This window comes from Lepeophtheirus salmonis, chromosome 6 (genome assembly GCF_016086655.4).
Source record: "Lepeophtheirus salmonis chromosome 6, UVic_Lsal_1.4, whole genome shotgun sequence".
Taxonomy (NCBI): domain Eukaryota; kingdom Metazoa; phylum Arthropoda; class Copepoda; order Siphonostomatoida; family Caligidae; genus Lepeophtheirus; species Lepeophtheirus salmonis.
Genome location: NC_052136.2, coordinates 27,869,007 through 27,891,392, shown reverse-complemented (window position 1 = coordinate 27,891,392; position 22,386 = coordinate 27,869,007). Strand labels below are relative to the sequence as shown.

General features: G+C 33.0%; 2 protein-coding genes and 1 long non-coding RNA gene across 5 annotated transcripts; 1 reads left to right on the top strand and 2 right to left on the bottom strand.

The window, feature by feature from the left end:
• Window positions 1–1,437: 1,437 nt before the first annotated feature.
• On the bottom strand, window positions 1,438–8,608 carry LOC121119269 (uncharacterized). Of its 3 annotated transcripts, none has more exons than XR_005864722.2 (3): window positions 7,628–8,608; window positions 4,714–7,555; window positions 1,438–4,648 (listed from the first exon to the last, which is right to left on the bottom strand). XR_005864722.2 is itself a non-coding variant. In XM_040713898.2 (2 exons), exons 1-2 carry the CDS (start codon window positions 7,913–7,915, stop codon window positions 6,158–6,160), a joined length of 1,686 nt encoding a protein of 561 aa, XP_040569832.1. In that variant the 5' UTR covers window positions 7,916–8,608; the 3' UTR covers window positions 1,438–6,157. The 3 variants fall into 3 exon arrangements, 1 of the variants encoding a protein (XP_040569832.1); XR_005864719.2 differs by having other exon boundaries at window positions 1,438–5,146; window positions 5,201–7,555; XM_040713898.2 differs by having other exon boundaries at window positions 1,438–7,555.
• Window positions 8,609–17,120: 8,512 nt separating this feature from the next.
• LOC121119866 (uncharacterized) lies at window positions 17,121–17,958 on the bottom strand. Its single transcript, XR_005864867.2, has 2 exons — window positions 17,420–17,958; window positions 17,121–17,362 (listed from the first exon to the last, which is right to left on the bottom strand). It is a non-coding gene; the product is annotated as an uncharacterized lncRNA (long non-coding RNA).
• A 52-nt stretch (window positions 17,959–18,010) lies between these two features.
• LOC121119865 (uncharacterized) lies at window positions 18,011–21,736 on the top strand. Its single transcript, XM_040714679.2, has 2 exons — window positions 18,011–19,381; window positions 19,439–21,736. Exons 1-2 carry the CDS (start codon window positions 19,094–19,096, stop codon window positions 20,792–20,794), a joined length of 1,644 nt encoding a protein of 547 aa, XP_040570613.1. The 5' UTR covers window positions 18,011–19,093; the 3' UTR covers window positions 20,795–21,736.
• Window positions 21,737–22,386: the final 650 nt, after the last annotated feature.

Here is a 22,386-nt window from a genome sequence, read left to right as displayed (position 1 = left end):
GATAAAAACTGTATGAGATAATGGATTAATATTGTAACCATTATTAACTATACAACAGGTTATAATCATGTTTATGATAAAAATACCTTGTTGGATATCATTTAGGATCGACTCCGAAGTAATTCTTGGCAATGTAAATGTTTTTTAAAATAGATAAAAAAAGTAGGATTTGTGTTTACTTTCTTTCTTACTCTCTCATGGGTGAACTAATGGAACGTCACGACAGCTTAGCTGCGTTCTTCCCAAATATAGTAATTTTAACTAAAAATCTCAATCTTTTTTTTTTTTTGCTTAGTATAATTGGACTTGAAGGGGTGAATTGTGTCACTGTAATCCTTCCATTCAACACATAATATTCAAAAACTATAATGATACTATTAACGTTTTTAAAAGCCCTTCATGAAGCTCGTAAGGATGTTTCAGAACCATAAATGACGTTTTGAATGCCCCACCTGTTCAGAAGCTCAGTGGTACTCCAGAAAAAAGATACTTGTTGTTCAGTATGGAAGTAAACCCCATGATATGAATATCTGATAGAAAAAGTTATGAATCTATTTAGTTTTTATACACAAGATTGGACTTCATACTTATTCCACCAAGTCAGTGATTCGATAAAACTGTCGTGTTTCAAACCCATTTTTTCTCCTCTACTATTATGGATCCCTTCTGAAACTAGAAACTCAATTTTTAAGATAAAAACATCCCTATTATTTATTTTTTTATTATTAGTAATTACATTACTTAGGTAAAAGATAGAAATTCAATGTTAATTACTAAAATTACAATGCAAAAAATTGTAATAATTTAGTGTATTATTTAGTATTTGAAGGGAATGCCACTGATTCTATGCTATAATAGAAATAGTACAGACAATGCTTCCGAAAATATTTTTAAAGAAATTAAGTATAAAACGAACGGTCTCGCCTCAGTGACACATAAATAATATTTACAGAATCAGTGCTTACCTCCATTGGAGTGACTTTTCTTTATTACTGGATTTATCAAATGATTCTGTAATAAAATCAGTTATTTTAAAATGAAGACTACATAGTAATGAATTTACGAATATTATTTGGACAATCGTATCTCTTGGGGTGGTCCTAAGCCATCTGGGTACGTTTATCGAGTCTGTTAAGGGGATATGTGTGAAAGCTCTTATCTAGATCCTTTAAAATGCAGACAAATCCTTATTGCATCCCGGAGCAGAACACTTGTACACCATGATGAATTCAGTAATAACTCATCATGTCCAACGAGGAACTCAAAAAAAAAGTCTGCAAAAAGGGTAAATAACTCCAGACATTCTTTTTTGAATAGCTTGCCAAAAGACAATCTATCAAAAGTAAAAAGAATAATGTTTTGTGGTCAAATATACGATGCTACACTATGGAATATGTTAATGATAAATATGATAACGGATGAAAGAATAGGGTTGGCTACTAATCATGACGTAAGATATATTTGCTAATAATAAATATGAAACAACATTGATTATTTACAACCGACTGGACAAAACACAATGACACGAGAAGTGTACACAGTACACACACATAGTGACAGATTTATTTGTTTGTTTCCACATTCTCCCCATCTTTTGTGTTCGTCCGAATTCGGCCAGTTTGGATCACTTCCATGAGATCGAGTGGTGAACTCCCATGTTTAGTAAAACAATTCGGCAATTGATTTTTTGTTTGGACCCAAACTTCTTTATTTCCGATCTTTCCATTATCTCCTTCAGCATTGCAATCTCAATCCTCAATCTCTTGTCCTCTAATTGCTTCGTTGTTTGAAGACATTTCCACAAATTTCATACACTAGACTATTGATGTAGAAACACAGTTCAGCTCCTTCCAACAGTGCCAGAGTTTCAGCTGCCAAGGTTGACTTCCCCACTTTTTTTATTCTTTCAGATACACATACAATAGGAAAATTTTTGCGGTTTTTTATTCTATCAATACGAAAATTCCCATTTGTGATCCACTATTTTCGACGTTTGCAAAGGATGTATCGGTATAACATGTAATTTTGCACGTTTTCAAATCTTACAACATTGGACTTTCTGGACCATTTTATTTGCATTAATAATTTATTGTGCCACTGGTTCCTTCATCTTTGATACTCCCATACTCACTCCAAAAGATATATCTTGTCGAGTTTGGGTGGCAACCCAGTTAAGCTGGCCAATTATAGATCTGTATTCTTTGATTTTATCTTTTATAAAAGGTTGCCATTTTTCTTTTCTTCTTTTGTCACTCATACTGATGGCTTCCATAGACGAATTATACTGAAATTGATCCATTTTAGTAGTTCTATCCTTTTGGCTTCTGACATTGACTCAAAAAGTATTTGAAATTTCCAATTTCTTCTACTTTTGTTTGAAATTCTTTTCGAATCTTCCCAATTTTTTGTTTAAATACACTAGATCCACCTCAAATCATCAACATGAATACAGATAATTTTATTGAGTTTTCCATCTTCTTTCCAATAAAAAAAACCATTGTCTAACTTTGACACAGTCATTCCAATTTCTAACAAGAAACTTTTAAAACGATTATACTAAGCTCCTGCTGCATCAACCAGACTATATACTACTTTGTTGAGTTTCCATAATTTTCCAATATAATAACCTTAAGGCGGTTCAAAAAAAAACATCTCTTGTTATTGGACCTCCTTGCAAAAAAGCAGTTTTCATATTCATGGAGTTCCAAATTCAACCATTTGAGTTCATCGACATCATTGCCATTCTTAATCTTTCTTTGCTACAGGTAGGTGAATCTGTTCGGATTTCATTGTCATGTCAAAAACTTTGTTTTCTTTCCAATTGTAAGTTTAATTTCTTTTTGCATTCTTTACTTCTCCAGAGTTAATATTAAACAATACTTCATGACAACTTTTTCTTCATTACATGGACTACTTCTTCTAGCTATGACATTTTCATCTTCAATACGAGCTTTCACAACATTCCTTTGTCTTCGACCATAATGATAATCTTCATCATCATCACGAGCTTCTTCAACGTTTGTTTGTATTCGACTATAACCATGATCAATACCATTAACACGGGCTAGTTCAACATTTGTTTTAACCATTGGAACATCTTCTTTTACAACACTTTTTCGCATCTTCACATCTTTTCGCAGCATACAAATATGACATCTTATAGAGTAACCACCATGACGTACTAAATACACTTTACCATCTTTTCCAATAATTTACCAGGAACTTTCTATTTTGAGTCATTATTTCGTTTGTAAAATATCATATCACCAATATTGATATCTTTTGTTGCTCCTTCTCTGATATTATGCGAAAGAGCCCTTTGACATTTGATTCATTTTTCATTTATTCACATCTAGCTGAATTTAATGCACTCAAATTTCTTCTCACTGTTTCTGATTTAGTTGTTGGTTCCATTGTAGGCAATATATATACATCTAATGATGGATAATTCGTGTTAAAACCAAAAACTAACTGGTAAAGAGAAAATCCTCCAAAAATGCCATTTGTCCTCTCACATAGACCACTCGAAAATGGAGAGTATGCAGCTATGTTCATTATTCTAATGTTAAATTTTTCTCCCAGTCCAATCATCTCATTATTGCTAAATTCCCGGCCATTGTCCATAAGAAACTTCTTAAGTGCCCCAAATTTTGATATCCATGTTCTAAAAATGCATTGAATGATGTTGGAAGGTATCTTGTTACTAATAGTACATGCAGCACAAAATCTTGTAGCTGCATCGACCATTACCATAAAATAAAAGTTTTTCTTCCAGTACTTGAGATCCATAGATACAACATCATTAAAGCTTTTGGCCATCGGTAAAGCAACAACTGGTCTTGGTTCTTCGTTTTCATGCATATCTCACATTTATTGGTTATGTGAATTATTTCTTGTACCAACTTTTTACTATAGAATTACACTTCTTGATAAATTCGACTAATCTCCTAGACGATGGGTGACCAAATTGTCTGTGTAGCTTTATATCTATATAAGCATACGTTGCCCCAATTTGACACGGCAGCTTGATCTTCATTTTTGACTTTGTCTTCTGATGATTACCAAAAGTATAAATTGATTTTGTCGTGAACTCTTCCATCTTCATACGATCAGATTTGCTCATATTTTCAATGTAGTTGTCCAACCACAAACAGTACATGCACAACCAGAATTTAATAAAGCTTTTCCCTTCGAATTTTGTAACAATTCTTCTAACTTATTATCAGCATCTTCTTCAGCGTATGCGGTTAATATTGAGGTAAACCCATTCTTCTGTTTTCCTCTATTGCCATCACGTTTTCACGGCCCTCTTTTCTTCCAATTTCTTGCCCAGTGAAACTCACTCTTGCAAATGTTGCATCTTGTGACTTCACCTTGTTCATTTACTAGACTCTTCTTCACCTTGGCTTCTGCTTAGGTCATACAGCTCTTGGAATAACAAGTACTGCCATATACCTTCTTCAAGTAAAAATAACTTGTTCAGTTTGGCGAATTTATTTTCAACACCAGTGTCACAGTCTATTTCATCTTTTAATTCCGTGGTAGCCTCTCTTGACCTCACATTTAGCGACAAACGAATTCCAATTGTCTGTTTCTTCTTATCTATGTCGGTGAATTTTTGCCATAATCTTATGTCCTTCTTCCATATCTTATACCCCCATCCATCGATATTCAATATAAGAATCGTTTTATCAAATATTTTATTCTCCTTACCAGATAACGCGTCGTGGTTCTTGATCTTGGAACTACGGACCTCTGCTACTGAATGTTAATGATGCATATGATGACGGATGAAAGAATAGGGTAGGCTACTAATAATGACTAAGATATATTTGCTAATAATAAATATGTAACAACATTGACTATTTACAACCGACTGGACAAGGCACCATGACTCGAGAAGTGTACACAGTATACACACATAGTGATAGATTTACTTGTTTATGTTTCCACGGAATATAATATTTGGTTGCCGGAAAATGTATCCAGACCAATTCGAGGTTGATAATGTATATATGTACCAATGTATACTCATCTATGGCCTGAATATCATTTAAGCTTAGTAATATATATGAGTGATCAACCTAAATTTAGCTACACCGAGGCAACTTGTTAAAGGCTTTTGGCAATGTGGAACAATCATGCACTTTATAGTAGGAATGATAACTGTAACAAACTTGGGTTATTGTAATACTCTTACCTCTGCATTTTCTTCCTAACATTTCGAATGAAGATCAGTTTTCCAAAAACTCATTGTTTGACATTCCTCACGGAACTCCAATTTGCCATCACTAGGACATTTTCAATGTTCCGTTTTAACAACAATAAAGAATATAAAATCGGTAGTATTTAATTTATCTACATCAGCTCAAATTGCTTTCATAATACAAGAGTCATTTCATACTAAAGACGAAAATTAAATCATTGAATACTTTCTATTTTTTGAGAATCAGTATATACTAGTGGGTCGTAGTGCTTTGGGAAAATTTGTCAAGTCTGTTCAAAGTTATGTCATTGACTTAGGCTTAAGCATTCCTCAATCAACATTTTGGATATATTATTAGTTTATGGGGACAATGCTTGACCCACTACAAATTAGACCAATAGTATTTGGAGAAATACATCATCCAGAAGAGAAAGCCAAGTATCCAATACAGTGGCAGCTAAAACTTGTATGCATAACTCATTACTTTCTTTGAGGAATTGATAAGAGCATGGCATCCACGACGGTACTCAAAAATTAAAAAAAGCTATAATATAGCTTATAATGTGATCTGGATCAGAATTACACAGGAACGGAATTATAAAAAAGGAAATATAATTTGTTTACCATATAGGAGTCGCTTTAAGTGGAATACATTTAATGTTCCAGAGATGAGATAAGCTATCCCATCTATAATGGTAATAAACTTTTATATGAAAATATTTTTTTAGTAAATTCGCAGGTTTCTAATACTGATTAATAAATATGTATGCATATTAAATTACATATCTTAAAATGAGAACTTAATTACACTGAAGGACGAAATTTAAGACAAATCATCGACATTACATGGTACATTTGTTCGAAAATATAATAAAATAAAAACCAAAATAGCCTCAAAAATTAAATGATTAGGAACTATTTATATAAAAGTATAAATATGCTAAAATATAACTATCCAACTGGACTTTCTGTTTTTTCTGTGATAATGGACTCACTTAATTTAATTTGTTCTGCAATAGTAACGACGTCATTTGAGGTAGGTACTATTTTATGAACCCGACGCAAGTGGATATACATGTTACTCTTCCGGAGACAGCAATATTCACAACGGGCACATTTAAAAGGTTTTAATCCTGCGTGAATTTTAAGGTGGTTTGTAAGACGATATTTTTCGAAAAATACTTTATTACATTTGGGACATGTATAAGACCTGCTTTTGTTGTGAGATCTTCTTATATGCCTCATTAATGCTTTACGGTGAGACAACACTTTACCACACTGATCACAAACAACGGATTTTTCACCTCCTAGATCATGAGCATAAGCAATGTGATTTTGAAGATCACTAGGAAATGTGAATTTCTTGCCACATTCAGAGCATAAATGTTTTTTCTGATTATAATTGTGACGTTTTTCAAAATGTCTAGGTAAATGCTCTTTTAAAACTATTTCAAAACAAAGTACACAACATCCTTTTGAGGCATCATGAGATTCATGGATATGTGGATTTAAAAGCTTACGATTATCTAAAGATTGTTCACAAAGAGGACAATTAATGACTTCTTTAAGATTCATACGTTCTTCATGAAGATTGGTATGGCGAATATAAGAGCTTTTTGTAGTTAATTTTAAGAGACAAATAGAACAATCAATAGAATAAGGTGTACGTTTGGATATTTCTTCCTCTTCCCTAAAGTCAGGGTCCTTAAGACAAATATCTTCATGACGATTAAGTAAGGATATACTATTGAATGTTTCGAGGCATTTTGAGCATTCGTTAGTAGTCACATTATCTTCATTAAATACTTCTTCCTCTTTAAGCTCAGATATTATCTTCTCATTAACCCCAGGATCATTTGGGCACCTTCGCTTATGACGATTGAGTGAGGAAGTATTATTAAATGTTTTGAGGCATTTCATGCATTTGTGGAGAGTCACATTGTCCTCATTGTAGTCTTCTTCCTCTTCTTTTTTAAGCTTTGATTTCTTCTCATTAGTTCCAAGGTAATTTAGACATTTTCGCTTATGACGATTGAGTGAGGAAGAACTTTTGAATGTTTTGAAGCATTTGGAGCATTCGTTGAGATTCATAGCGTAATTGCTGTCATCAAAGGCTTCATCATCACCATCTTCTTCTTTAAGCTCTGATAATGTCCAATCATAATCCATTGAATCATTTTCATAACTATCTTCCATATTATTGAGTGTTGTAAGTAAGGATTGACATTCGTTGCAGAGTCCCGGAGTGTTTTCCAAAAAGAATGAACATTGTCGACTCCTAAATGCGATCTCTCCTTCCCTTTTGGATGGTTCTGAATAAACATCCTTAAGTAGAGAATCATTCAAAGTCTGAAATTAGATTAATTAATAAGAACTTTTTTGGATCTCATGTCTCAACTACTTAAGTCTTAAAGATCACACCTGATTCCCAATTCCAAGACACATAAATAATTTTCCTTCGTTTATGCGATCCAGAATGTGCCCTCCATCTAATTTTTCCTCTTTCAAGACCTTTCCATGATATGAAAGAAGTTTGACAGTCTCTAATTCCACTACCACATATAACTTTGGCAAATATCCGCTCAATTCGATAATAGAGGGACGTATTAGGAGGAAAGAGGATCCATCATTCTTTTGAATAGACTCACAAGATCCCAAAGATGAGTAGCGAGATACAAGATTGTCACGAATATCCGATAAAGATCCCATTCTAGATTCTACTACTCTGATTCCCAGATAAATACGATGATCAATAGACAATGAAATATAATATCTGTTTATTGTTGTTATTAATATATTATTATAAAGGTAGACTAAGCTTCTAAAGCTTTATGGTTTCCATTCCTATCGTGTGTGTACACGTCACTAACGTATTTGGACTTTTCGTATGATATCTTCAAACCTCAACAATTTTGACGTTAAAAATAAAGAGGTTTTGTAATTTAAAATGTTTTTTGTTTGGAAAAGAGAAAAGACCATATTCCGTACTAAAAAAATTCATTTTTTTATGCTTTTTCTCTTCTCCATACAAGAAAAATTATAAATAACAGAACCTCTTTATTTTGCCAGATATAATTGTTGAGGTTTGATTCTTCAAATGTAATATGCAAAGTTTTTAGAAATAAATTGGTCCCTTTCAAACACGTTGTTTACGTGTGCACGTATGATAAATGTGGAAACTCACCTTAATGGTGATGTCAAGGACTACGAAAGAGTAGGATTACACCAAATATATATATTTTTAAGAGGGATAATAATTTTATATCATATACCTTAATATTAAATTAATCCATATGTTTCAAGAAGCGAAATTTGAATTATTCTAGGTCTTTATCAAAACACAAAAATTCAAATATTATAATTTGTGAAGAAATAAACATGAAGTCTGAACTTCTTGGACAAGGTTTAAGTATTTTACCCCAGCCACTTTTCTTTTCTAATTTCTCTTCACTCTCTTTCTTTTTATATCAAGAACTTCTCTTGCATACCTCTACCTGGACCCTATGAGTAGAGTTGTATAAAATATGACTTAGAACACGTCCAAAACTTTTTTGCAGTGTATCCTGAATATGACTTTCTTTTTCTGAAACTGTAATTATTATCATCAATTTCTGAAAAGAGAACTTACAAGTATAAAGTAAAAACTAGTGTGTGTGTGTGATCATATAAGACGAAAAGTGTTAGTCCTTGTTGGACTTATGAATAGAATTGAGGATCAAAATCAGAGTAATTCCACCCTACATATCCCTACAAAAAAAATGTTTATGCAAAAAAAGGGGGATGATGTATACATATGTATGTTACCCCTAGCGGAGTACTTTAGTATTAGAGTACCGAAGATATATATATATATATAAGGAGTGAAGTACAGAACAGGCACAAGGGAAGAAGTCCCATAATAAAGAACTATAAGAATATATTACATGGTGTCAGAAGTGGGAAAAAAATCCTGGATAATGGGGGAGGAAGCAATGACGTATACCTTGACTCCAAATGGGCTATGAACCCAATGATACCGCCTACAGCTCCTCTGGTTTGAGAAGGGATACGGCCTATAATTTGGGAATAGTTCAAAATGAAGTTTGATATCTATATGAACTGTTTTCAAGAGATTCTGTTAAGGCATCGATATTCCTTTCAACAGTAGGACAGGAGGCGTTGAAAATATACAGAGATTTTGAACTATAAGACCCCGAGAGATATTAGTACGAGATGGTCAGGGGAAAGTTCGAGGAATATATTAGTACAAAAAAGAATGTAATATTTGAGTCCTATATGTTCTAGTCCGTATGAAAAGGAGAAGCAGAAAGTTGGGAGGATTTCTGTTCGCAGGTTAGGTGAATGTTTGCCAATTGTGAATTTTTGTCTCAGCGGGAGAGAAACTTGAGAGACAAATTGTTGTTCTCTATACCGGACTCGCAAGACGATTTAAAAAATACTTTGCTGTCTAGGGGCAGAAATGACCTTAGATCTATGCCTAAAGGAAATGAGACTTGATGAGAAAACAAAAAAACAAATTAAGGTCAATGAGGTGCGTGTCCCAAGAGATGGACAGTCTAAAAATGGATAAGACAAAAAGTTATGGAGAGAAAAAAGAGCTTTGTAGATGGTGTGGAGCTAAGGAACAGCACAAAAAAACAGAATGCCCAGCTCAAAAATACAAGGCAAAGTGTCGAAAGTATGGAAAGGTGTGAGACTACTCAAGGATGTGCTGGAGAAACCAGGATAAAAACAGAAGAGTAGAAGAGGTGGTGGATGAAACACCAGATATTCAAGAGATAAACACTTCTCTGCAGTTTTTCTAGATACCATTGAGGAGGAAGAGTGTGGTACAGCATGGTACATTACCATGTTGGTCAATGGGATACCTGTCAAAGTAAAGGTGGATACAGGAGCTAATGTTACGGTGTTTCCGAAAGGATATATAAAGACACTGAAAGCAAAAACAATGGAAAAGGTGGGACCAGCAAGAGGTCCAGATAGGAATCTAATAGAAATGAAAGGCGGATCGTGGATTGAGTTTAAATATAGAGAAAGAAAACTGAAGGGAAGAGTAATTTTGGAAATGTAAAGAGACCACTACTGGGATATAGGGAAACTATGGGTTTAAAATTAATTTAAAAAAACTATTAATAGTTTGGAATTTCCGAGTATTCCGGGGGGAATATAAAATAGAACTAAGGAAAGAAGCAATCCCGTGGGCCGAATCGGTAAGGAAAGTTCCAATACCTATGTATGATTTAGTAAAAGAGGAAATAAAAAAATTACGGTATCATTGAAAAAGTTTTTTACCAAAACAGATTGGTATTCACCTATTGTAGTTGAAAAGAAGGCTGTGGGAATACGTTTATGTGGGGATTATCAAAAACTGAATAAATATATTCAGATTCCTAGGTACCCAATAGGTTCGTATCATAGCACCATGCAAACTTATTGCTTGTGATTTATTTATGTTTTTTTAAGAAAATACTATCTTATAGTAGTGGACTATTATAGTATCGGATTTTGCAAAGGAACGGGGGTTTAATCAGACTTTATCATGTCCAAAACAGCCACACCAGAATGGTTTAGCTGAAAGAGGCATAAATAACTTTAAAAAAAAAGTCGAGATTGTTATGTATTTAATGTCCTTTCTGGTTTTTATCTTCTTGTATATTCGTCTATGTATTATAAGTACTGAGTTTTACGTATTATAAATAGTGTCGTCTTTTGTAAATATATTAGAGTATAGTTAGAATACACATGATCTAGTGTTACATTATTCCTCCACGTTAATTCTTCTCCTCATGTCTCTTGGTCATCCTGGATCTCTCCTATTATAAATAATCTTGCGTCTCTCCCTCGTCAAGACGCAACATTGGCGACGAGGATGGGATCAGGATCACGTGACCTCCCTGCTGTGGGATTGTCCGCGAAGCTAGCCCTGTTGGAGTTGGGTAGCCCTTTTTCGTCGATGGGGAGAACGCTCGTTCGTCTGCGGAAGGCGGAGCAATATGGACTGTGCCTATGTTTGGGCCTCGTGGAGGAAGGAAGAGAACCTTGGTCACTTTCAAGAAGTGAAGTGTGTGTCCGGGTCAGGGACCACATAATTAACAATGGATTTATTCCTACGCACTTTTGGTTCTCTACTGTTCCTACTCTCCCGTTCACATCATTGGTTGATGGATGTGGAACGGTCTCTCTTGTGGATCATCCCGAGTTGGATGAGGGTACATCGAGCAAGATGTCTCCCAGGGACGAGCAGGGTGCTCGGGTCCTTAAAACCTCAACAAGGGTGAGTGTTGTTTCTCCCAGGGACGAGCAGGGTGCTCGGGTCCAACAAGGGTGAGTGTTGTTTCTCCCAGGGAAACCTCAACAAGGGTGAATGTTATTTCTCCCAGGGACGAGCAAGGTGCTCGGGTCCTTAAAACCTTTATGAGGAGTATTGTCCTCCTTTCTCCGGTGCGCGTGCTATGGAGATAAACTTTTGCGGTACAAGGAAGAATGTTTTGTCCTCGCCTGGACATGGATGGAGCGGATCTATAGGCTGCTGTTCATGGAGAGGAACCTGTTTAAGCACCGCCATGGATTTGGTGCTTGGGGGGTGATGTTATGTATTTAATGTCCTTTCTGGTTTTTATCTTCTTGTATATTCGTCTATGTATTATAAGTACTGAGTTTTACGTATTATAAATAGTGTCGTCTTTTGTAAATATATTAGAGTATAATTAGAAGACACAGTGTTACATTATTCCTCCACGTGAATTCTTCTCCTCATTTCTCTCGGTCATCCTGGATCTCTCCTATTATAAATAAGTTTGTGTCTCTCCCTCGTCAAGACGCAACAGAGATGTAGAAGACGCGTTACTGGCGTACAGGTCGGATTCACTGCAAAATAGGTATTCACCTGCTCAGCTCCTCTTTAATAGGGAGGTCAGAACAAAGGTGCCAAGGGTGAAAAGGAAGCCGGATGATGAGGAACATCAACGAAAGGATAGGAAAAACTAGTATAATGAACATCATCGAGTGTTTCGAAAAATAAACTGGGAGAGAGGGGGCACCTTAAAGGTACCTGACCTAAAAAGAGAGGGATACATCGAAAAGAGAAATGGGAGAAGGGTGAGCGTATGAATAGGAAAGCAAGCCAACGTCAGAACTCTAGCGCAAGTACGAAAGGTGGAGTTTTGAAGGAAGAAAAAATGGATTGTTTATATTTGTATTAAAAAAAAAAAAATGTTTATGTAAAAAAAGGGGGATGTATGTATGTTACCCCTAGTGGAGTACTTTAGTATTAGAGTACCGAATATATATATTTATATATATATATAGGGAGTGAAGTACAGAACAGGGACAAGGGAAGAAGTCCCATAATAAAGAACTATAATTTCCGTGTCTATTTTTTAACTAATGAAATAAACAGTTTTTTGCACGTTACTCGCTATTTTTCTTTTTATGCTACTTTTGTTTACAATATTAATATACTTTAGTCTAATGAATGTACGAGTGCGAATAAACTTTCTTATAACTTCATATTCTTCCTTAGGATACTTTTCCACAATTGTGCTGATGAGTCGATCCATCACAAATGGTTCGGTATCAAAAAAATCCCATGAAACTTGCTGGAATGCTTCTCCATTTTTTGCAAAATTCCAAAAAAGATTCCGATGGTTGAAGCAGTCCCCCTCTTGACGATATTTTATCGCATGGACTTGGAGGAACTTGGATGCTGGAAGTAATACACCCCAGAGTGGGAAATTTTTGATGTAACGATTAGGCCACATATCCAGCAATATAAATAAATCCTTCATCTTCACAGAATTTAGGAAGATGTAAATCGTTAGATGGTTGTTCTATTGTATTTTCATCATTATTTATATCTTCCTCAATCTCACCTTTAATGATTTAAGGATAAATTATATCATCAAAGTCTTGATAAAATTCTATGTCTACTTCTGAATCTGCTTCACTCAAAATAGGACCTCCGAGGAGATGCAAGATTAATATATATACATCAGTGCATTGGTGATACTACATAGAAACAAAACATTGTCTCCTTTAGCATTAGGATGAGAGTGGGTTCGTCCAATATATCTTAAAAAAAGTTTTCAAGGCAATCTTGATTCAAACGAGATGTCAATATATATGGAAGGCCAATTTCATTATTTATGTATTGATATAATGATATCAAAGATTTATAAGAAATACTTATGCCCTTTTGGTAGGGCTTCATAGCAGATGACTTAGGCAACACCACTTCACCATTTTTATTTCTCTTAATTTGCTTCATTGTTCTAATCCCATTTATCATGCTTTGGAGAATATCCTTTTGTATATCCAAATTTACTCCATAGGCACATCCTAAGTCCTTTTTTGATATTGGTCGGGAGCTTCATCTCATCAAAGCAAAAGACAGCAAAGTTTCCATTTGGAGTTTCGTTGGATTTGATTTGTTGAGCGATAATTTTAATAATATTTGATTGTATTCCGGGAGTTATTATAAAATTTCGGATCTACCGTTTGAGGGTTGTTACACTAGGAAGCGGAGGTAGGCCACTGGATTGAATGTAACGGAAGGCTTTTGAGGAAAGAGACTTCAGTATCAGTCCTTAAACAAAATCCTCCTCATTCCATTTTCAAAACCTCTTTCCACTGATAATGAGTTTACATTGAGATTTAGTAAATCTCTTTTCCAGTTCTCCTTTCATCACTTCTTTAAAATTAGATTTGGATTTTAATAATCTATTTTCTGATTGAAGGATTTTCACTTTTTCGTGTAAATCTGCATTCTGTTTCCTAAGTGATTCGAGTTCTAGAATGAGTGGATCTTTTCTGGTATTAGAATCCCTACTAAATTGTATAATCCGGGATACACATACTTCATTAGATGCGTTAACCTTTTCTAACACAAGGGTTTGAGTTGATTTTACATTGGTTTGGGATGATTTGTCAAATGTCTCCCAAGTATTTTTCATTAGAATCTTGTTCAAAATGGTCCACTATCTTAATTCAATTCTTGGAGCTTGCTCAAATCCTTCCCCAGGTACGAGACCTCTGGAAGCGATAGCATCTTCTTTCAATTTTCTTTTTATAAGTAGTCCCAGCATTTCACCTTTTAAATCCCTTTTGTAAGCATTTTCCTCAAAATGACTTATCACAAATTCTAGGGTATTTTCCTAAGGGGCTCCTTCGATGACAAGCACTTTCCCATTTTTTCCTCCTTGAGGGATAATTTGGAAAATGATGATAAATTATGTTGTTAGGAGAATCACAAATGGCAACTGCACAACTGACGGTTTCCTTGAAGAAGAAGAAAATACTTGAAATTATTTAAAAAGAGAGGTTTTGTAAAAAGCTCCTCAAAATATAGAAGGAGCTATTGCAATAAAGATGGGGTTCTAGGAGGTTTCCCCTTAATAAATTAGCCTTAATTTTTTTTCCTTGCGATGTTTTCGCCTTGAGTCTTGGATAATAAATAATACTTCTTCTTAAATATATATTTGTTTTGAATTTTTACCGTTGTATTCCAGCTTTGAAAAATTAGAAACAAAAAAGTAAACAAGCTAGACAATAACAATTCTTCAAACCTTAATTGTATATAATACGTAGGTTTCAATGCATTGGGAAGGAATCACTGTATGCTACTGCCACGTTTTGTTCCAAAGAATAATTAACATTCATATCCAGTCCATTTCTTTATCAATCTATGTGTAAGGAAGGGTGATAATTTTGGTAAGAATAGAAAAGCGTGCGAGGAGAAGACAAGAAATACTTATGGCATCATTGATTAAATAATATACATATTCTTCTATCAATCAAGAACGATATCATTCCCCCCTTTATTATTCAATATTAATATAATAATAAATAATCGATAGAAAACTGAATAAAATAACGTCGCCTTCTGTCTGGATTTCTAAAAATGGAGGCCCAGGAATATGTGTCGAAAAAATCCTTCTGTTATTAAGATGGAGCAAGTACTTTTACAATTCTGTATGAATTAATTGGAAGGTTGACTAGGAAGTATCTAGAAGAATATTGCACGACAGAGGATCTTGTTTGATAATTATTTATATCGGCGACTCTGATAAGTAATTATCTTCTTTGAAGACATATTCTTGCATTCCGTACGAAAGAGTAGTAATTGTTTTTTCAAGTATTAATGACAATAACAATCCTAAGTTAAATAATTTAAAACATAATTTATATTAAAAAAATTGAATGAAACTTAAAAAAAACAAAACTTAAGAGATAATATATTTGTTTATCCACTCAATAAATACTTCTATTTCAGCCATTGCCCCTGCAGTCTTCGTTACCCTACATAATCTAAAAGAACAAGTAACAAAATGAAAAAAGCTCATAAAACACCTGATTTAATCCTTATGTTATGAAAAAAAAAATTGCCATGAATAAGGTGATATGAAATACCGTGCGCTTACCTAAGAAAACTTTTGTTATTATTTCAAAGATGCTCATTAGTATAATTTAATAGAACCCACAAAAATAGACTTCTATGTACCTAAAAAAAAGCCTAGAAGTTTTTAAAAGTTGTAGGTTGGTTAAAGTTTTAATAACTTTATATAGTCGACTAATTACAATTGATGTACTAAAATAACAAATACAGAAAGGAAATAGTATCCACTCACTAATAATACATAACAATGATTTCATGAAAAAAAATGATTTGAAACAATTATAAATATAAATAGTTCATTCGATTATTTTAACTCAAACAAAACATCTAACTTAATACACCAATCATTAAAAAGATTTTCGGTAATGTATCTGCAATCCATCTAAAAATATCAAAAACTAAAGACCAACTGAGATATTTTATAGTGATATAGTAGTAAATACAATTATTATTATATAACTACAGAACACCAGTTTTGGTTTTTAGTTTAGTCGGACGCCTTTCTCTTAATATGAAGAAACTTAGTGAGCCGGCTGGAAAGATCGAGGTGCCAGATTATATTGTCCGACACAAGTATATAAATTATTGCCTATCAGAGATATCTCCGGTTCTAGCATCCCACGAAGAAGATTTTCTTAATGTCTTAGGAAGATTATCCTACCAATTGCACGATTTGCTTTAGTTCCTTACAATTTCATAGTTGCCGATGTTCAATGTCCCAGTGTAGGGATGGACTCTTAGTTTTTATGAGTTTGAAATTGACTGTGAAATAATAATATAGTTAGTATTATATTAGCAAATTATATTCCAACTTTAAACCTCAAACTGTGAAGATTTCCTTATGCTATTCAATCTTCAAAGCTCGACAACTTTATAAATCCATCCTCACTGATTTGTGAAAAACATTTTGAACGCAAAATGTTTTGCAAAATGTCAAAATACATCGCTGATGCGCAAAAAAAGAAGATGTGATGCAATTCCAACGATAAACGTTCTCTTACCACCGGATCATACCTATAGTAAAAATTGTCAGTCCAGCGAAGTAGAATTAGATTTGTCAGCCTTTAATTCTGAAAACCAAGTGACATGTGTTCCAATTGAAATGTTCTGCCGTCTAACAATATCATCAACTTTACATTCATTTCCATTTAATTTCAATATGCTGCCATGAGTATGGCTATTAATACTGAAAAGAGATAAAAATTTATCATCAACTTTACATTCATTTCCATTTAATTTCTTTAATGCTATTGCAAGTAGTTGACTTTTCATAGATTCAATTCGCCAAGGAGTGACAGTCAATACAAATTACTAATAACAATACATATGGATTGACTATATTTGGCATTAGATTGAATTATAGGATTGATGATGACAAGGCTAAAGAGTTAACATTGAATAATCCTTAAATTTCATTTACCAAATGGGGTTGAGTGCAATCAAACCCTCTTCTTCGTAGATTTTATTGAAAGACTGGAGGGGGGCAAAAAGTCTCCCAATTTTTTTTGAAATAAAAGATCCTTTTTTTTTTTTTTTGTGAAAGTCTTTTATTTCTTAATTTATGTTTAGGATGATTTTGTACAAGATAATTACAATAACTATTTATACATAAAGCAGAATATAATATGCTTTATAGTCCAAACTATAGAAAATAAAAAGGCACATTATCTTTAAGATTCTAAAATGATTTTCCACTTGTTTTGAGTGAGAAAAGAGTCCACCTTATATAATTGACTATGTAGACCGTACATCACGGACTCCACCTAATAAATGGAATTAATATAAATGTGATAAAGATAAGTTATTTATGTGTGATCTACATCAAGGACTCTGATGATTGAAATAGGGTTCTTAGAGACGAAGCAGTGTTGACAAACGGATTTCAATGAACGAGAAAAATAGTGAGAACTTTCTCTGTTTCTGAGCCACACACAGCCTTTAATTAAGTTGGAGTGTTTTTTTATGGAGCTTCCTGTTTCTTGTGAAGTCAATGATAAGCCCATAGGAGATCTGTAGGAAATTATATATTCTTGAAGATAGAGACAATGACTCAATAGGTGAGAAGTGACACAGATCGCAGATGTTGATATGTAAGGCATATGTCCTCTCAAGGACCCTTCTCTACAAGGAGATAATATCCCATCCAGGGAGTGAGGAAGGAAGACGGAATATCCCTTGAACGAAACAGACTTTGTAGAAAGGAGATAAAGCCGTTTGACTCGCCTAAAACCATTGGACTAATGTGATCCCTATATCATATATGTAAATGCTTGTTAGGAAAATCCATTGTATTAAATCCCTCTGAACACACTGTCTTTGGGATCTAGGGAGTTCTCCAGTTCTTTTCTCTCCCATCCCTCCTTCTGCTGAGTAATAACTAATACTCACAAAAATTACAAGCCTTAGCTACTAGTGTCAATAAGTTGTGCGAGTTAAAAAGAAGTTGTAATCCCTCCATTATATAGTTCCAGTCTTATAAATTTTACTTATTAGAATTACTATTACTCAATTAGCCTATTACTTTTAAATTTGAAAAATTAAGATTTAATATTTATTAATTATTTACGTACTCAGCTGTGGCTTCATGAATACAACCTTGTGGGGAAAAAATGCATCTTGTTTCCACTCAAATGATAAAAAATTATGACGAAATATACTTTGATGCGCCACTTTCTCTTAATGGTTTAGTCTAACCTTGTATTTCTATTCACCCTGGATTCTATATGTAAAACCCTGCAATACTTCATTAATACGACTACATTTTTATTTCTAAATCTTTATGATTATCATCAAAGACTAACTACATTTAGTGCACCTCGTGAAGGTATTTCATACATTCCAACATCAATACATAGAGATAAACAAACTTTGCTTTATTAATATAGATAAATATTAAATTATTTAAGATTCAATTAATGATAGTCTATTTTTAGGGCGGGTCATTTAATTTCTTGATTATATTTTATGTTTCATAAATGTAAATTGAAGTAAATATGTATTAACTATTATTTAAAGTCCAGAACCAAATGCAACAACAAGAATTAAATTAGTTTGAATTGCACTCCAAGTAATTTATTTGTTGAAATTTCGTATTATTTTCAATAATGAGTCTTCTTGGTTTATAGGAAAGGTAAATTTTTACTGCTTCCAAGACAAGTTTCAAGTATTAACTCAAAAGTCAAAATCCTTGAATATTTTTATTTTGAGACTTTATTGAATTCATAAAATGTTAAATAAATATTTTGACAGTTTGAAGACTACGATTAGATACTGAAAATAATACAATGATTTCAGTATTCCCCAGTCAAAACTTCACATAGTATCATAAGTTTTTGTTAAATTTTTCCTTTTCATTTAAAAGGAAAGGTTGGGAGTGGACAAAAAAACAAATATAATCTTTGTCTAACTAAAGTAAGCATGGAAATATTACATTATCAATATTAATTAACAACAAACATTGATCGTCTTATTCACCTCATTTGAGAGTTAGTGGAATGGGATCTTTATTGGATATTCGTGACAATCTTGTATCTCGCTACTCATCTTTACGATCCTGTGAGTATATCCAAAAGAATGACGGATCCTCTTTCCTCCTTATTCGTCCCTCTACAAACGAATTGAGTGGATATTTACCCAAATTATATGTCGTAGTGGAATTAGGGACTGTGAAACTTCTTTCATACCATGGAAAGGTCTTGAAAGAGGAAAAGTTGGATAGAGAGCACATTATAGATCGTCTAAACGAAGGAAAATTATTTATGTGTCTTGGAATTGGGAATCAGGTGTGATCTTTAAGACTTAAGATATTGAACATTTCTTATTAATTATTATCATTTCAGACTTTAAATGATTCTCTACTAAAGGATGTATATTCAGAGCCATCCAAAGGGGAAGGAGATATCGCATTTAGGAGTCGACAATGTTCATTCTTTTTGGAAAACACTCCTGGAATCTGCAGCGAATGTCAATCCCTACTTACAACACTCTACAATATGGAAGATAATTTTGATAATGATACACTGGACTATGACTGGAGCTTATCTGAACTTAAACAAGAAGAAAAGGAATTAAATGACTACCCAAGGACTCTCAACGAATGCTCAAACTGTCTCAAAACATTTAAAAATACTTCATTACTCAACCGTCATAAGCGAAAGTGTATATATGTCCCTGCGGATAATGAAGAAAAATCGGAGCTTAAAGAAGAAGAGATTGAAGACAATATTACTTCCATCGAATGCTCAAAATGCTTTAAAACATTTAATAATAATTCTTCACTCAATCGTCATAAGCGAAGGTGTTTAAATGAATCGGGAGTTAATAAGAAGATATCGGAGCTCAAAGAAGAAAACACTTTTGATGAAGACAATGAGTCTCCTAACGAATGCACAAAATGCCTAGAAGCATTCAGTGAGACTTCCTCACTCAATCGTCATGAGCAATATTGTCTAAAAGACCCCGACTTTGACGAAGATAATAAAATATCTAAATATCGTTCGATTGAGTGTTCCATTTGTCTCCAAAAATTTACAAGTTATGGGTATTTTCGACACTCTAAACTTCATGTAGAGCGTATGAATCTTAATGAAGTCATTAATTGTCCTCTTTGTGGATATTCTTTAGAGAACCGTAGACTTTTAAATGCACATATCCATGAATCTCATGATGCATCAACAGGATGTTGTGGAATTTGTTTTGAAATAGTTTCAAATGAGCATTTATATGGACATTTTGAAAACAGTCACAATTATAAATATAGAAAACATTTGTGCTCTAACTGTGGCATGAAATTCAAATTGCCTAGTGAACTTCAAAGTCACATCGCTTATGCTCATGATCTAGGAGGTGAAAAATCCGTTGTTTGTGATCAGTGTGGTAAAATTATGCCTGAAATTCGATCATTAAAAAGGCATATTAGAAGAACTCACAACAAAAGCAGGTCTTATACATGTAACAAATGTAATAAAGTATTTTTTGAAAATTGGCGTCTCAAAAACCATCTTAAAATCCACACAGGATTAAAACCTTATAAATGCTCGCGTTGTGAATACTGTTGTGTTAAGAAAAGTAACCTCTATATCCACTTGCGTCGGGTTCATAAAATAATACCTACCTCAAATGACGTAATTACTATTACAGATAAAATTAAATTAAGTGAGTCTATTATCAGTTATCACTCGAAAGACAGAAAGTGAGGCTTGATAGTTAACTTTCTGCGATATATTAAATATAGAGAACCCGTGCGAGTGTTTTTCTTTCACGGGATTGAATAATTATACTATATTGATACTATGTATGTAGTTGAAACTTGTAGCTTGAAAAACATTGTATTTAAGTAGCATTTCATATTTTTTAAATATGCTTAATACTCTCGGTTTGTATTATTATTATTATTTTTTTATCTAAACGAAGGCATTAATTTGTAAAAATAATGTAGTAGTTTATATAGTATTTAATTATAAAAAGTCCATATTAATACACAGGCAAGAAACTATCAAACTAAGATAATTGCAATTTAATTTATGCCTTGTAATTTCATATATTAGCAGTTGTGCCGGAGTTATTGGGTGTCAATAAACATACTATTTTTACTGTAATAATATAGAAGATAACACCCCCAAAAATCATTGGAGTTTTGATGAGTACACTCACACGTGGCTACATACTCATTAGTTATTACTTATGGATTCTCTGTTCAAGAATAATTGAAATAATAATAAAAGATTAAGAGAAAAAAAAAATATAATTTAATGACCAAGGTAGTACTTTAGCTCGTTACTAAACATCATCTAATGGCATTTTTATTTAAATTGTGTACAAAGTGCTTCCCCTTTTTTATTTTTTTATATGAGTTTAACTTAAAGCCTGCGAGATTTCGTTCATTTTTATAGTGCTCCCTGTATACTTGTATTATCCATTCACATTTCATAAACCACCATTTTGTTTGGATTAATTAAATATTGATTTGATTATCGTAAAGTTCATAGTTACTTAGTATTTTTTTTAAATTTTAATATAATCCGTTTAGAATCAAGCAAACAATTTTATATTAATATTATGTTTACAAACTTTCTGAGGATGGTTTTTATAGATAAGTTTTCATGAACAAATAATGATTAATAAATGAAAAAGAGCAATTCCTAGAAATAATGCAACAGGTATTATACTTCAACTTGTTGTATCAGTTGCATCAAAACTCATTCATTAAATTAGTATAAATATGACTATTATTTAATTATATTTATATTATCTATCCAGAGTTATATATATTTGTATTATGTTATAATAGCACCAGGACGAACCCCCATTATATATTTTATTACGAATTATTTTATTAATACTTTAAATAACTCCAGAATTTAGTAAAAAATGTCGATAAAAAACATAATTGTAAATATGTTACTCCTTTAAACAAGAAGATAGATATTAGATATGAAGATACGTATTAAGACTAACTTGCTAATCCTCTTCTTAATTTTCTTTTTAAAATCGTATACAATATATCTTCTCCCTTTTCCGTTGGTATAATAATTCGTTCTTTGTATTTTTTTGGTGCATTTTTAAATCGACAACCCATATTTTCAAAAAAAAAATGAAAAAAATCAACTTATTTGCAAAAAAAAAAAACATCACCCTCCAGAGCCTAGAAATCTAGTCTGATCAGGATGAAATTTAGCTCTAGGTAAGCAACGCAAAATGTTAAGCAACTTAAAAGTTATTTAATTTTTGGCTATTTTTAAGATTTAAAGCTTTTTTAATCGCTTCTTGTTGAAAATATGGATATATT

Excerpts from the sequence above, each read along its gene's own strand:
- LOC121119269 (XM_040713898.2), bottom strand. The coding sequence starts at position 7,915 with ATGGGATCTTTATCGGATATTCGTGACAATCTTGTATCTCGCTACTCA. Across the intron at positions 7,556-7,627 it reads GTCTTGGAATTGGGAATCAG|ACTTTGAATGATTCTCTACT; the intron begins GTGTGATCTTTA and ends ATCTAATTTCAG.
- LOC121119865 (XM_040714679.2), top strand. The coding sequence starts at position 19,094 with ATGGGATCTTTATTGGATATTCGTGACAATCTTGTATCTCGCTACTCA. Across the intron at positions 19,382-19,438 it reads GTCTTGGAATTGGGAATCAG|ACTTTAAATGATTCTCTACT; the intron begins GTGTGATCTTTA and ends TTATCATTTCAG.